The sequence below is a fragment of the Dermacentor andersoni genome, chromosome 1 (assembly GCF_023375885.2).
Source record: "Dermacentor andersoni chromosome 1, qqDerAnde1_hic_scaffold, whole genome shotgun sequence".
Taxonomy (NCBI): Eukaryota; Metazoa; Arthropoda; class Arachnida; order Ixodida; family Ixodidae; genus Dermacentor; species Dermacentor andersoni.
Genome location: NC_092814.1, coordinates 331718266 through 331732708, shown reverse-complemented (window position 1 = coordinate 331732708; position 14443 = coordinate 331718266). Strand labels below are relative to the sequence as shown.

General features: G+C 46.1%; 1 protein-coding gene and 1 long non-coding RNA gene across 3 annotated transcripts in view; one reads left to right on the top strand and one right to left on the bottom strand.

Annotated features, from left to right (window-relative positions):
- Positions 1-536: 536 nt before the first annotated feature.
- On the bottom strand, positions 537-3923 carry LOC140214242 (uncharacterized). Its single transcript, XR_011891197.1, has 2 exons — positions 3752-3923; positions 537-703 (listed from the first exon to the last, which is right to left on the bottom strand). It is a non-coding gene; the product is annotated as an uncharacterized lncRNA (long non-coding RNA).
- A 502-nt stretch (positions 3924-4425) lies between these two features.
- Positions 4426-14443, top strand: part of Thor (eukaryotic translation initiation factor 4E binding protein thor) — a 33174-nt gene continuing 23156 nt past the window's right edge. Inside the window, exon 1 of one of the 2 annotated variants that reach the window (XM_050166913.3) lies at positions 4426-4744. In XM_050166913.3, coding sequence (XP_050022870.1) covers positions 4603-4744 — 142 coding nt within the window. In that variant the 5' untranslated portion in view covers positions 4426-4602. The remainder of the gene's footprint in view (positions 4745-14443) is intronic. The other variant, XM_050166912.3, reaches the window with a different exon arrangement.

The following is a 14443-nucleotide window of genomic DNA, read 5'->3' as shown; positions in this document are numbered from 1 at the left end:
TCTTCTTGAGGTACGTAGGAAAAAATATAGGCTGAAGGTGCTTTATCAAATAATGCAGGATCAACTTAAGATTGATAAGCTCAAATATCTACATGCTCCAGGCAAAAGATACCCGCGAACTAACCACGACTATGTCATAAAGCCGGACCACACCAACAGTGATACATATCGATACTCATTTTTCCTGGATGCGATAGAAATGTGGAACCAATTGCCAAACGCTATTGTTAGCTTAAAAGATGTCACCGACTTTGAAAATGCTGCTGAGGCATATTTATGGGAGTTTTCGATTTAGTTTTGAAGTGCCAAGTGATATGTGCGACTTGATATTCATTGTACGTATTTTGATAAATGTCAGAAGTGTGCTGAACAGCATTCAAGTGAACATCTTATTAACTGTGAATTGACAAGTGTTAAGCAACTTTACGTACATTGACATTGTCCATATTTGATTTATGTAATTGTATTGTCCTCTCTGTTATGACCCTCTATGAGGGTTGATAGTATTAATAAATAAATAAATAGACAACGAGGAATGTGGGTAAGAACACTTTATTTTCAGCACACATGTTTTTTTAATGAACTGCTGTTATACTGCTAAAATCTGCACATTTAATAAAAGTACACTGCTTTGCTTCATCACTCCATGGTAAGTGCAAGTATCCTGTACCAGGAAGTCAAACCAAGACGTGGGATGTTCAGTCTGTGAAAATAAAAACGAGTTTGAAACATTAACGTGCAAAAACTAAAGCACACTCAAGAAAATAAACACAGCACAGGAACATATCCAATGAATCAGAATTACCCTTGAGAGCAAACATATAGTTTCTATGGCACAGTGAAGAAACCTTATTCCTCCAGCTTTTTTTGTGCGCGCGAGAAAATATGAAAGTGCATGTGTTCTCCCCATATTTTGTATCTGTCACCTTTTCACACACAACAAAGATGATGTCTCAATGTGCCCAACTGTCTTTGCATATCCATTTCTCTGCTCTCATACCATGATACCTACACTTAAAGGCTGTAGCAATGCTTAGCTTGAATGAACCAACACAAGCTACATGCACTGCGCTGTTGAACATGGCATTGTAAGTTAGATTCATGCACAGCACATTCATGTGCCATAAACATTTGATTGTGATTGTAGGCGAGATAAATAAAAAGAAGGTATGTAAATAAGAATATTCCCTAATAAGCTGTGCAGAAGTGCTCTCCCGTTTGGACAGAAGCCGAGCACAGCTGCAGTGAACAAGAAGCCAACTTATACAGCATTTAAAATCTAGGTTCTAAATGTGCTACAGATTTTTCTGAATTCATGGTCGAAAATCTAGGTGTTAAAGGTGACAAACATTTAAACAGGTCTCTATTCGGACTGATAATGCTATGTGTCACCTAGTTTGATAAAATATGCCATATCACTGGTCTCCCAAGCTACGGCTGCTGTCCAGTTGCAAGTGCAAATCACTCAATTATGTCTAGGGCACGTTTGAGCAAAAGGCAGCCAAGATTACTGTGCCAACGAGATCTATTTCCTGACATCTGATTTCTTCTCAGAAAGCTACCTCTAAAAAAAAACCTTCACAACAACATAACCCAAACCTTTCTTGAGTAAAGCCATCACACTGGTCCTTGAACACTAATTACACAGTGGCTCTTTGTGATGTAATGTTATGTACGCCAGCACCTAACGAAGTACAGGAAAATTTAATAATGGCAGCGTGACAGGTACACAAAAAAGTAAAGGGATAAAACATCACACAAGCTGCCAACAGTGTTCATATCTCCATTTCAATGTGGATGTTTTTAGCAGTGAATACATGTTCTCATTAAACTGAGTCATATTATTACAAAAGCGAAGGGCAAGGGTCTTTACATTCTAAACTGACAAATGTGCTTTATTACGATTCACCGCAATACAGGAGGTGTTTTGCAGTGAACCATCACATAAGGTTTTGGCTAACTACGGCGGGCGTGTCCTACAGCGGGGCCTCTTGTGTATTGCGGTAAAGCGTATTATTGTGACAAGAACTAACCTGGCACGTATGGCTTTAGCCAACAAAAGTTCTCAAGACATCATGCATCCTGCCACGAAAATCTGCTTTGATGAGAGTAGAACATTAGGTTCGTCGCTGACAGAAACCATACATTCCAGATTCACGTAAATCTTTCCCAATATCGGCATGTTTCACCGCAACACACAACTATGTTGCGGTGATAACGGTGGTCGAACAGGCTGGTGCAAATGTTTCGACACGGGAGCATGCCTTCATCAGGACAACTGCTTTCCTTGGCAGTTTTCATATACGTGAGTGCCCCCAACTCCCAACAGGGGAGATTTACCTGGACCTTTGCCAAGAGACGTACCGACCAGCGTTTGGTAGTCGCTGGTAGAGATGCAGGAGTCTAAAAAGCGTTGCGAAATTCGGTTCCGTAAGGTTAGCTTCACCGCAATACAAATATGTTAAGCGGTTAGACATACAAAATATTTTGCGGTGAATCATAGCAAGGGTACCCGGCCTTTGATGCAAAGCAGCTTCCCAAGAGGCACGGTAATACCGTGGTTAGTTATGCAGTTCCCCGCATGCGAGTGAGTTCCCTGCGTTCGGCGGTTTCCCAGTGACATACAAAATTACATTGATTGACTGTGTTGTAAATGGGCGACGGCACTATATGCTGATGCAAAAGCGTCGTTTCGCTTTCGAAAACTGCGCTCGGCTAAAGAGAACAACCTTGACTCGCATATGACCAAAGCAGTTGAACAGGAAACTACGAAATTACGTAGCTGTTATGGAAGAAATCAACAGCTCAGAAAAAAATGGCCGTGTAAACATTAACTGGCTTACGAGGTCGACAAACCAACGGTTCAAAGCATCACAGCCACGTCCGAAATAGCGCTGAAGGCCGGCCAGTACACTTAGGCGCCTCGGCGCGCGTAATGTAACAGGAGACGACAGGTGCACGCGTACATCATTAAGGAACACATATTATTTATGTCGGTGAAAGCGGTCACTCTTCAGTTCTGACATGCTTCAGCGCGTAACACTAGTCTACTGCGGCGAAGCTGACTTCAGGACCCCGATTTCTTCAACTCATCTAGCGAGGCAGGTCCGTTTATCACGCTTGGCAACGTTTGACATTTTCTGCCTTAATTTCGTTTGTTCTTTTTTAATTTTCTTATCACAGTGACCCTGTATCACGCAGTAGCAGAGCTAGTGCCGCGTCTTAACTGCGTTAGGAAAGGCAAGCGTGTATGCAGCAGGCACGGCGGCATTGGCTCTTGTTTGGAAACTTCAAGAGACGCTCTTCCGCGCAGCGATGTCATTTGTATTATTAAAAGAATGCAGGTGACGATTAAATGAGCCGCAGCAAAGCTGTAAAAAAGCAGTAGTAATGCTGTTCTAAGATCCTCTCGCTCGAGCGAGATGGTCTTAGAAAAAAAGCGCGATGTAACGCGATCTGACGGAACAGCTCGTCATGCCAGTGTTTTCTTACGTCCTCGTTCTTTCGCGCATCCTCCCTGAACCAGACTACTGAATGGTTCTGTGCACGCACTGACGATCCTGACGGAGGCAATACCACTCACATGAGCAGCTCCATATAATATGCCACGGCCCATTCCACATGCCGGCTGCAATTTGACGCGGCCAGGAGGCAAAATATGCGCACAAGGTACTTAATGGTAACGCATCAAACTGCTCACAGCCCCAAACCTTTATTACACGCATATAGCGTGGAAAGATGAATTACTCACGCTCTAAGTGGGCACGGAATACGGACCGTTTCGCAGCGCAGCCGGCTCCGTAAGACGGCCGCCATGGAAATGAGCGGATGTGACATCATGGGTTATAGCGGACGTGACGTCATGGGTGAACGTAGACATTTCGGGCACCTTTCGTTTGCTGTGCCCCGGGCACAGCAGACACGGCCCATAAGTCCTCGAGCTGTATTTGTACTGTCGTAGATGTAGTTATAAAAGCTTCGTTTGCATAGCTGTCATTGAGATGCGCTACAGCTTCTCACCTTCATTTGCGCTTCAGCACATTTATTTATTCAATTACCTTAACTATCCCGTATCCCTCCCCATTCTTTCGCATTGATTCGCTGCCGCCCTGAAACATCTCCGCCCTTTAAAAAATTGCAAACGTTCCTCGCGTGCTATCAGTCGCGTGACACTGCGCGACACGTGTGTTGATGTTAAAAAGAACGAAAGTGAAGTGAATTTAAAGGATTTAGCTTAACGTTTTGCTTCGCGCGCAATGTTTAAATATTCTGCGCCCGGGAGGTCTCGCTGGCGAATCGTAAAGCAGACACAACTACGCAACTACCATGCACACTCACTAGCTTTCCTTGCGGTCATCTTGTGGTGGTCCGAGAAAAGTTGATAGGCCGTTCACAGTCGCCATCTGCCGGAGCGGTGAAAAAGCCCTGAAGCAAACGTCGACGGCGCCGCCACTGCTGCCTCGGAGAATTTGTGGGCGCTCGTGGAGAACTGGAACAGGCTTGAGACGCACCACGCACCGCTCGCATACGTTGAACGCTGTAGACCTCCAAGAACAACCCCACCAGTTCGTATCGTACCTGCACGAACGTGCTGTCGTAGTCATGTCTGCACACTCTCCTGAGCACAAAGTGGCCACTAGCCGCAGCATACCGACGCGACGGATTGTCATCAACGATGCAAGTCAGTTGCCCCACGACTACAGCTCGACGCCCGGGGGTACCATATTCTCCACTACGCCTGGAGGTAACCTTACCATCTTTGCACAAATGCTTTTTGAGATATCAACGCACTTTGCATAACGAGCAGCACAGTGCACATGAACTTGGCCGTTGCATGTTTTGAAGTATTGTAGCTGCTCGTTTTGTTCAGTTTCAGCGTGATATGATACGACTCTGCAGTTCTTTTGTTTATTGATCCCCCAAATATAGACGACCGAAGGCCTGGAAATGCTCTAATTTGGAATCGTCATCGCATGTACGGCCACTAAAAGTGGTGCATTCGCTTGATGAGTTGACGATGACGACGCGCCAAACACAGCGGTATGCCGCGCTACGAAGGCGTCAAAAAGTTCGAAAGACGACTCCTTTCCGCGAGCCGCCGAGAGAGCACGTGGTCGCCCTGCCGTCTCGTGCCGCGCGCGGCTCTTCTCCCGTGAGTTTGAAGGTCACGTCACGAAAGGCGTCCCCCGAACGCGATGATGCGTCGCGCTTGCTAGATCTGCTCTAAATTGTCAATGGCGCCTTTCTTCTGCTAAATCTTTTTGCTTCCTCTGACACTTTGTGCTCCTACGCCGATAACGCCTAGCCGTTCGTCGAGCGTTTCGAATGCAGTCATTCCTGAACATCTCGTATACGTGCGTGCCTCTGAGTCACCGTCACCTGCTGTTCGTTTCATTTCGCGCTATTACATTTTTGTTTTGTTAGTGATTGCTGCTGCGCATAGATTTTCTTTATTCGTTTTGCTAATAGGGAGCTGCCGGCCGTGCACGTCAGCGTGGCCAGCGAGCGTTTTCGCAAGACCCGAGCTTATAGTACGTGCTCCGTTTTTTACTTAAGGGCGTTCATGATACGGTTTCATCACACTCGAAAGAAGGCGGACGCCTCGTGGTGCTTGCTGCCACCGTGCCCTGGCAAAACACTCTCCTCATTCCTGCGTGGTTGCGACCAAGGCGACGAAAAAACAGCCTGTGTCGCAACGTCGAGAGCGCTCGCGCGTAGTCTGTTCGTGTCCTGCGGGCTTTCACTGAAGCCTCGCCCTGAAGTCGCAGGTTGCTTTTGCCCCCATCTGGCCGTACGCTGCTAGCACGGTCAGATGCACTAAACGTGAAACAAGGCGATTGGGGTTGAACGGTTCGATCACGTAATCTCGCAGCGTAGCTGACATTCCGTGAGAAAGTGATACGTGCGATCTTCACCGCGGCAGACTTCAGAAAAGTGGCCAAATGCGAGCATGTCTTGCACTACATGTGCACATTTTCGTACTGACTTTTGGAGTCGAAATGCGAAAACACCCGTGTACTTAGATTTACGTGCACGTTAAAGAACCCAAGGCGGTCCAAATTTCCGGAGTCCCCCACTACGGCGTGCCTCAATCAAATCGTAGTTTTGGCTCGTAAAACCACATAATTTTTAGTTTCCCATGCTTCGATCCAGTTTGCCATACGCTTCGCCAGGCTTCGGCGTTTACATTTTTCTGACGTGCCCGGGGTTCGGCGATGCCCTAACATTGGTTCGTTACACGAATAATTGCTCTCGGTGCGAGACGGTCAGTCAACGATTGAAATGTGCCGAAGGAGTGCAGCGGGCGGACAGTTCCATTGCACTGGCTGCGAGATAAAAATTTTGCCCGATACGCAACTAGCGATTATTTTCTTAATTCTTTTCTTTTTTTAAGTGCCCGCTACAAACGAAGGAAACAATGTCAAGGCCACCGCGGCCTAGCTCCCCGCGATCTATGTTCCTTTAACGGTGGGAAAAGAAAACAAAAAGAACAACGATTATAAAAGGCCGCCATACGCGTCAGTGCAGCAAGCAGTTCCACGAGGCCGAGCAGTGTGCTCGCAAGCCTTTTTCTTGTTTTGCTTGGTATCTCTTCTTTAAAAAAAAACGAGGCTGTGTAGACGCTAGCGGAAAATTTCGACCAATAGCTCCTGCCCGGTCGAGTTGTGTTCAGCTGATAGACATCTGGCCGTACGCCAGCTGAAAAGCAGCTCAGTGGGGGCATGTAGCAGGAAACCCTCGTTTTTTTTTTTTTTCTGCCGACCCTGCTTCGCGCAACGTGTTTTCTTCTTGCTTCAGCTTTGTTTTTGGCTTGCAGGTATAGCAGTGTGCAGGAAATTATGGCGTTCGAACTAGTTGTAGTGAACTAGGCGTTTCATTTATTCAGCATTGCTGGTGGCGGCTGATGAAAGTTGCGGCGTATCGAGGTCTTTTTGTTTTGTTGCTGGCGCAGGTTATTTAAATTTTAGTGCCTGTCGCCCAGCACTAAAGCTTCAACCTAACCTGACTTGGTCATAAAGCACTTGTTGCTATCCTTGCCATTGTGTCAGGCTGTTACTTTTAAAGTGGAATGTGCATTCATGTAAAACTAGGTCAATGTGGGTGTTTAAGAAGGGACGACAGAATTTAAGATGAGACATATTTAATTTGTATATTGTGACATCAGAGCTGCAAGAGGTGTGCATGCCTATCGTGTCTAGAGAGGGAAGGGAGGTGAGCAAGCCTAACAGTGTGTGTGACATGCTAGTATTGGGGAGATGATATGCATGGCTGTGTTTGATCAGGGTTGCAAGTTCACCTTATTACGCGAGAATGGCAGGTGTAAACGTAGCTTTCGAGTGTAGTTCTGCAGGAGAAAGAAAAAAAGTATTTTGCCTCTATTTTAATAGTATATCTTGTGTGTTCAAGAAATATTAGGACCTGTGTACACGATTTGGCTGATATACTCTTAGTGTAGCTTGCACAGTTGCAAAGCATGTGAGCTGACTTGTTTCAGAAGGCCACACAGTGGTCCTCTAGGTTTTTGTAATGTGCTGCATGAGGCATTTTTAAGGATGTTTGTTACTGTTTGCAACTTGTTTGTTTGCTATGTCAAGTAGCCAAAATGCATGCAGGACTTCATGTTGTGCAGCTGTGTAGAGCTTGTTGACATGAAGTTGTGCATGCAAGTTTAGCAGTTAGGACATGACAGAATTTTGTGTTGTTTTAACATTTGGTGCTGTCTCGGGTATGGAGCTGTCTTAATGCTACACGATAGAAAGTGAAGGATGCATACATTGTGGGTCAGTTTTCCATTCTCGCCAGAGCCGTTCCGATTGACTATATTGCATTGTCTAAATTGTTGCTGTAAAGGTTTAGAAAATTGTGAATAAATATAATGTTATAATTATTTGTGGTGAATGAGCATTAGGATGACCCTCAGAAGCACAAGTTAGTACTCACAGGATATTGAAAAAGTTGGCTGAATTTGCTTATAGTTTGCCTCTGTGCTGCTCCTCGGTTCTTTCTTCATTTTTCAGAGGGTACATTTCCCTGCATTCATGCAGTTGAAAAGTTGCATTTAATTTACAATTATATAGTTATATTGATTTAGTTGAAACATCTGCACTTGGTTCATGTTAGGTACCAGCACAAACATAGCAATACTGTGATGGGTAATTGATCAAATACCTATCATGTACCAAGTTGCCAGATACCAAGGTATGCATACCAGACTAGGTGGTTGATGTGAATCATGGTTGATGTGAATTTGCATGATATTAGAACTTACTAGTTCCCAGTCCAAATTGTGTTTTGTATGTGTGGTCTTCAGATGGACACTAGAGCAGAACACTAAGTTCGTTTAAACTCCTAGAATATTTTTTCATAACATTTTTGATGGAGAAAAAAAAGTTGATTACTAGCAGGGTAAATGGAAAGCCACGCTCCCGTTTCTGGAATTTGCCTCATAACTGAAGTGCCAGCACATCAGTGTGATGACATGGACTTTAAAAATAAATGATGTCAGAACTTTGTAGGTTGAGTTCATCCATTAAGTATGCAATGTAGTCCTTATCTATACACAATTGACCCTTTTTGTAATTGTGAGGCCAGGGGAAGTATTCTGTAGGAGTCCACCTAGTGGACTATCCATTTCGGCCTCTGCTGATTGGCTGAGGCTGCTCGTACAGCTGCATCCAATCAGCAGCGGCCGAGATGGACAGTCCAATAGGTGGACTCTTACAGATATACCCCCCCCCCCCTAGATTTCCTACAAGGCCGTGTGCCAAGCCAGTGGTGGCAGTCATTTTTGTTGTCGGTGTGTATGTGCACAGTTCGCTTTATTTTTATGACATGGGAAATGTAGGTGTGGCTTTTGTGACGAAACCATGCACAAGAAACAGGTCCCAGCATCTGCAGCTAGCATTTCGTCTTCATTTTAAATGTGACTGATGCCATCACTAGTTGGGCAAATGTGCAATGCTGAGAAGCACACTTGCAAATTGACAACATATTCTATGAACTAGATGACTTGAGCAGATGCTATCAAACTTTGCGCCACAGGAAGGTGGTGCGAGTACTGTAAAGGGACACTAAAGCGAAACAATAATTCAGTTTAGACTAATGAAGCATTGCTTGAGAACCCTGTAGGCAGTCATTTCAAAAAAATAGTTTGATTATTAGATGAGAAAATGAAGCTCCAAGTATCAGTATTTGAATTTCGCGCCGAAACCCCAGTGCCGGTACGTCAGCGTGACGTCAGGGATTCCAAAGTATGTTTTCACATTTGGGCCGCGTTGGCTGAATAAAGGTTCCCGAAACTTGTCATGTTTAATATTTTATTCCTTTAGAACACAATGTAGTCAGTCTACCACTGTATATATTTAGTAGGCCCTAGAAGATGCCATCAAAATCCAAGACGTCACAGCCCCCAGGTGCGGGAACTTAAGTAGGCGTCGCCACCCATATTTCGTTCTTGCGCTTTTTCTGGCTTACCAAACGTCTTATCGTTGTAAGAGTGGTGTTTTTGATGTTGTAGAACGGTAATTTACTGATGCAGAAGAAATCATTTTTCACTTAAGTGTCCCTTTAAGGTGCCATTTCCACTTGTCCATTTTAATCTCTTTTCTGGCTTACTCAGCCTCCCCTCATAAGTGAACTCAGTATTCTAGAAACATAATTTAGAAATACAGCTTAACTTTATAATGTTATTCAGCTTTTATGCTGGCATTTTAGGCTGTGTGATACCTCTGTAACAGCAGATTTAGAAACTACCACTTATATTTCCGTGCATTTTCATAGCATTGTATAAATTTATTTGAAGTTGTCTATGTAGAGGGTAACCCACAGGGGCATCTGCGTCAGCAGGCGTTTTGTGTTTCAACACCACGTACCTGAGCACATGGGGGTTGGACCCTTCTGCTTCTAGCTGTGCGCGACCTAGCCGTGTCCGGGGATAAGGGGATTGTGGGAGTTGAGCCGATGCCAGGAGCTTGACCGTTACGGCCCCCTGGTGGAGGCAACACACTACTTTGGCCTCCGCTTCATGTAGATGGCACCCCGGACTGACCCACCCCGGGGAAATCGGTAGTTGCCTTTTCCTATCCTCCTCTCTAATCTTCGTCTTTCTCTTACTTTCCATCTTTCCTGTCGTCTCCTGGCTTCCTTTTACTTCCAGGTTTTCCAGGCAGAAAGCGTTAACCTTGTATGGTATAGCCACCCTTATTTATGAGAGATTTGGTTATAGTGCCTGTGTTTAGCTGGCATTGGCAGGGCTTGTTTAAACACAAATCCTGTCACGTCCACTTGTTGGGCTTCATGCTGGCACCGCTGCTAAAAACTCCAGGTTACTACTGGAAAGCTCATTCCCCCCCACTCCTTGATCACTCTCAGAAAAGAGGGTGCACCAATGAGTGTTCCAGTTTTTTTGGACGGCGAAAAGAAGACTTTCCAAGCTATGATGTAAAGGCGCGTTCACAGTGGCGGGAAAACGGGCAATGCAGAACGTTTTCCGCGAGCCGCCTCCTGCACAAACCGGTTTTTCTCCCGCAGACAGGCTGCTGTGCCGTCCCGCAGAGCGATGGGTCGGGTACCTATTTTTCCCGCGCCGCTGACGAGAACAGCCAATGGGGGCCGACCGCGAACCGTGACGTCGGTCCCAGTTCAGTGACCCCGTCGGCGGAGGCAGAGGCTGCGCGCGTGCTGCGGGACACTCGACGGTTGCTTTGCCACCAGCCATCCTCGTGACAAAAAGGGCGACGCGAGGAGAGCTAGCAGACTGTCAAGACGACCACGTGGGAAATCTGGTGTCACATGACTATCCCCTTCTCTCTCTGCTCGTTAGGGTCCTCCCTCAACGCCTCCTCTCTCTACATTCCAAGACAACCGCAGCGAGAAGACGCGCGCAGTGTGATCGTCATTCCGAGCAGCTGCGACGCAGCATCGACGTTGACGCTGTGCCGCTGCGGGAAGTCTCCCGCTAGTGTGAGCGCGCCTTAATACATTCCAAGAAACGAGAAAAGACAGTGAAAATGATGTCACCTTTCGTTGTTGCCAAATCACTTACTGAAGTTCTTGGCACAGGCTATAGAGCATCAAAGATGGTGAGTGGTGATCTCCTTCTGGAACTCCGTGAAAAGAAGCAGTGTGAAAATCTGCCTAAGCTAGTGTCATTCGGAGAACTCCCAGTGACAGTGACCCCAGACCGTAGCATGAACACAATTCGGGGCACTGTTTATGATAATTTCATGGAGTTGACTGAAGCTGAACTTCTAGAAGGATGGAATGATCACAATGTGATCAATGTCAAGCAAATTAAAATGAGGCGAAAAAGAAAAGAGATCCATACCAAGCACCTAATACTTGCAATATGGCTCAAGCATCCTTCCCAACACTATCAAGGCAGGGTATGTGAAGATCCGCATCAGACCGGATGTCCAAAACCCTCTGTGATGCTTTAAGCATCAGCGATTCGGCCACAGTTCACAAAACTGCCGAGGCCACCAAAATTGTGCAAAATGCAGTGCTCACGAACACTCCTCTGAAAATTGTGAAAACTCTACGCTGTGTGAACTGTGATGGGGACCACACCACATACTCGCAGTCCTGCCCGTCTTGGAAGAAAGCAAAGGAAATAGTAACAGTCAAAGTTAAGGAAAACATATCGTTTAAGGAGGCACGCAGGTGGGTGTTATACCTGCTTAAGAACAGCTTTGCTGAAGTGGTGCATTAGAGGGCAGTGCCACAACAGCCTCCGGCGGCTGTCCGGCCTGCACGAAGTGAGCTGGCGGCAACGCCATCTGTCCCCCTGGCAGTTGCTGCCAGAGAAGCTTCGCCATCCCAGAAGGAGCTATCAATGTCCGGGTTCGTGGCTCCCAGGGTCTCGTCTCCTAAGGCGAGGCCTTCGAGGTGAACAAACCGCTCGAAAGGGCGGGTGTACAACGCCCCAGAGGAGGCGATGGGCACATCTTCCAGCCAAATGGTGCCACAAGAGCCTAAGGAGCGGCAGCCATCTGTCAACCGCTCCAAAAAAAGAGAAATTTCGCATTACGGGGCTGACAAAGAGCCCTGTTAGCTAATTTTTCTCCTCTAGACTCTCAACACTGTAACTTTCTTTTCTTTATGGACACACAGATATTAAAAGACCTCCTCCGCAAATTCAGTCCAAAGGGGCTGTGTGCCCAGGAAACACACCTAAAGTTAACACACAACATTCTAAGGCAATATGCCACTTTCCATAAAGACCCCGACAAGGCATTCACCTCGTCAGGGGATATGGCCATAACAGTCGATAAAGGTGTTGCCTGTTAGAAATTAAACCTCCAAACTTTCCTTGAGGCAGTTGTAGTACAAGCAGTACTGTTCAGTAAGCTAGTCACAATTAGTTCGATCTACATCCCCCCTTGCTATCAACTTTCCAATTCATTGTTTCAAAGCTTCATCGATGTAAACGCTCATAGCCCCCTGTGGGGGCGACTATCCTTGCGATGCGCGAGGACACCTGATAGAAAATTTTCTTCAGGTGCATTTATGCAAGAAAGAGCCAACATATTATAGCGTTACACATAACACATAGTTATCCATAGACTTATGCATAATATCGAGTACACTAATTCCGTATCTGGAGTGGTCCATTCTCAAGAACTCCTTCGGTAGCGACTACTTGCAAATTTTGTTAAACTTAACGAAGCAAGATAGATGCTTACCACATTTACCTCGATGGAACGTGGACTCTGCTAACTGGGAACTGTTCCAAGAGCTCGGGTACATAGGACGTGATATTGCTGCTTTTAGTGTAGACGACGCTGAGGCATATGTAACAGGTTTTATTATTTATGCTGCTGCGACATGTATTAACCCTTTCACTGCCACTCCCGAGATAACTCGGGCGACCACACATGCACACCCCCTGCCTCTCCTGAGTATGCTCGTTTTGGCTTCTTAACTCACTCCCTGCCGCTCCCGATAATACTCGGGTAAACCAAAACGATGCAAGCATGTCGCGCCATCTATGGAGATGCCACATAAATAACATAAAGCTTGTAGGATGATTTTTCAGCAGGTGGAGCGCATGTTTCTACGTCCGCATCGCTTCATCTTCGTCTCAGCAGAGCAGCCATGGCGAGGCAGCATTCCTCGTGTGTCCGCGCTTTGACGGATGAAGAAATTCAAGAACTGCTTATGAATTCGGACTCCGATGACAGTGACAGCGAGGAAGCAGCCAATCTAAGTGCCTTGTCGAGTGATGACAGTGATGAAGAGCCCCTACCACCGAGAAATCCGCTTAAGAGGAGGAAACCTGGTGAGTGGGATTTCTGCTGGAAGAAGACTTCAAGCCCCAGGAGCATGCTTTCGATCCATCTCACTTAGGAATCTGCAATGACATCACAGCGGCATCCAGTGAGCTCGAGATTTTTGAAAGTTTGTTTACGCTGGACATTGTGGAAGCAATTTTGGATCAAACGAACATTTTCCAGTGCCAAGTACATGCCGCGCTGACACCGGTGCCCGGATCCCATATACACCAGTGGAAAGATGTAACTCCATGTGAGTTTTATTTATTTCTTGCTGTCGTAATGCTCATGGCTCATGCAAGAAAAGGCAGCATTGCCCAGTATTGGTCTATGGATCCCCTCTTGAGTACACCTGCATTCTCGAAGTTGATGAGTCGCAACCGCTTTCTCCTCATTTTGAGGTTTCTTCATTTCTCCAATAATGAAGATCAAATTCATGGTGACAGGCTGTACAAGGTGCGCTCGGTTCTCTTGACGCTTCGGAAAAACTTTCAAGGGGTGTATCTCCATACCAGGATCTTTGTATTGACGAAAGCCTGCTTCTTTTCAAAGGGCGATTGGCATTCAAGCAATATATCCCATCCAAACAAAGCAGATTCGGCCTGAAATCATTCATACTCTGTGATGTGAAGACAGGAGTAGTGCTGGACATGGTGTTGTACACCGGATCCTCAACTGAGATCAATGACTCATAGATGGGATATGGAGCCTCAGTTGTTATCACTTTACTGGGCAAAGGACACGTCCTCTGGGTTGACAATTGGTACACCAGTCCCGCCCTCTTCACCTACCTTTTCGAAAAGAAGACCAATGCTTGCGGTACAGTCCGGAAGAACAGGAAGGGTATCCCACGCGACGAGAAAAGACTGGAAGAAGGGGAAACCAGCGAGATGTGCAAAGATCAGCTTCTCTTCGTCCGCTGGAAACACAAATGTTAAGTGCTCATGCTCACAACGAAGCATAAGAGTGGCATGGTAGAGTCCGGGGAGGTGGACAGGAAGATGGGCGAGAGCAGAAAGATTCCCCTGTGCGTCTCCAAGTACAACTTATGCATGGGTGCTGTAGATAAGGTAGACATGGTTGTGACCGTGACCGGCACAGTCACAAGGAAGTGCGTGAAGTGGTACAAGAAGTACTTCTTTCACCTCTTGGACATTACCATCCTCAACAGC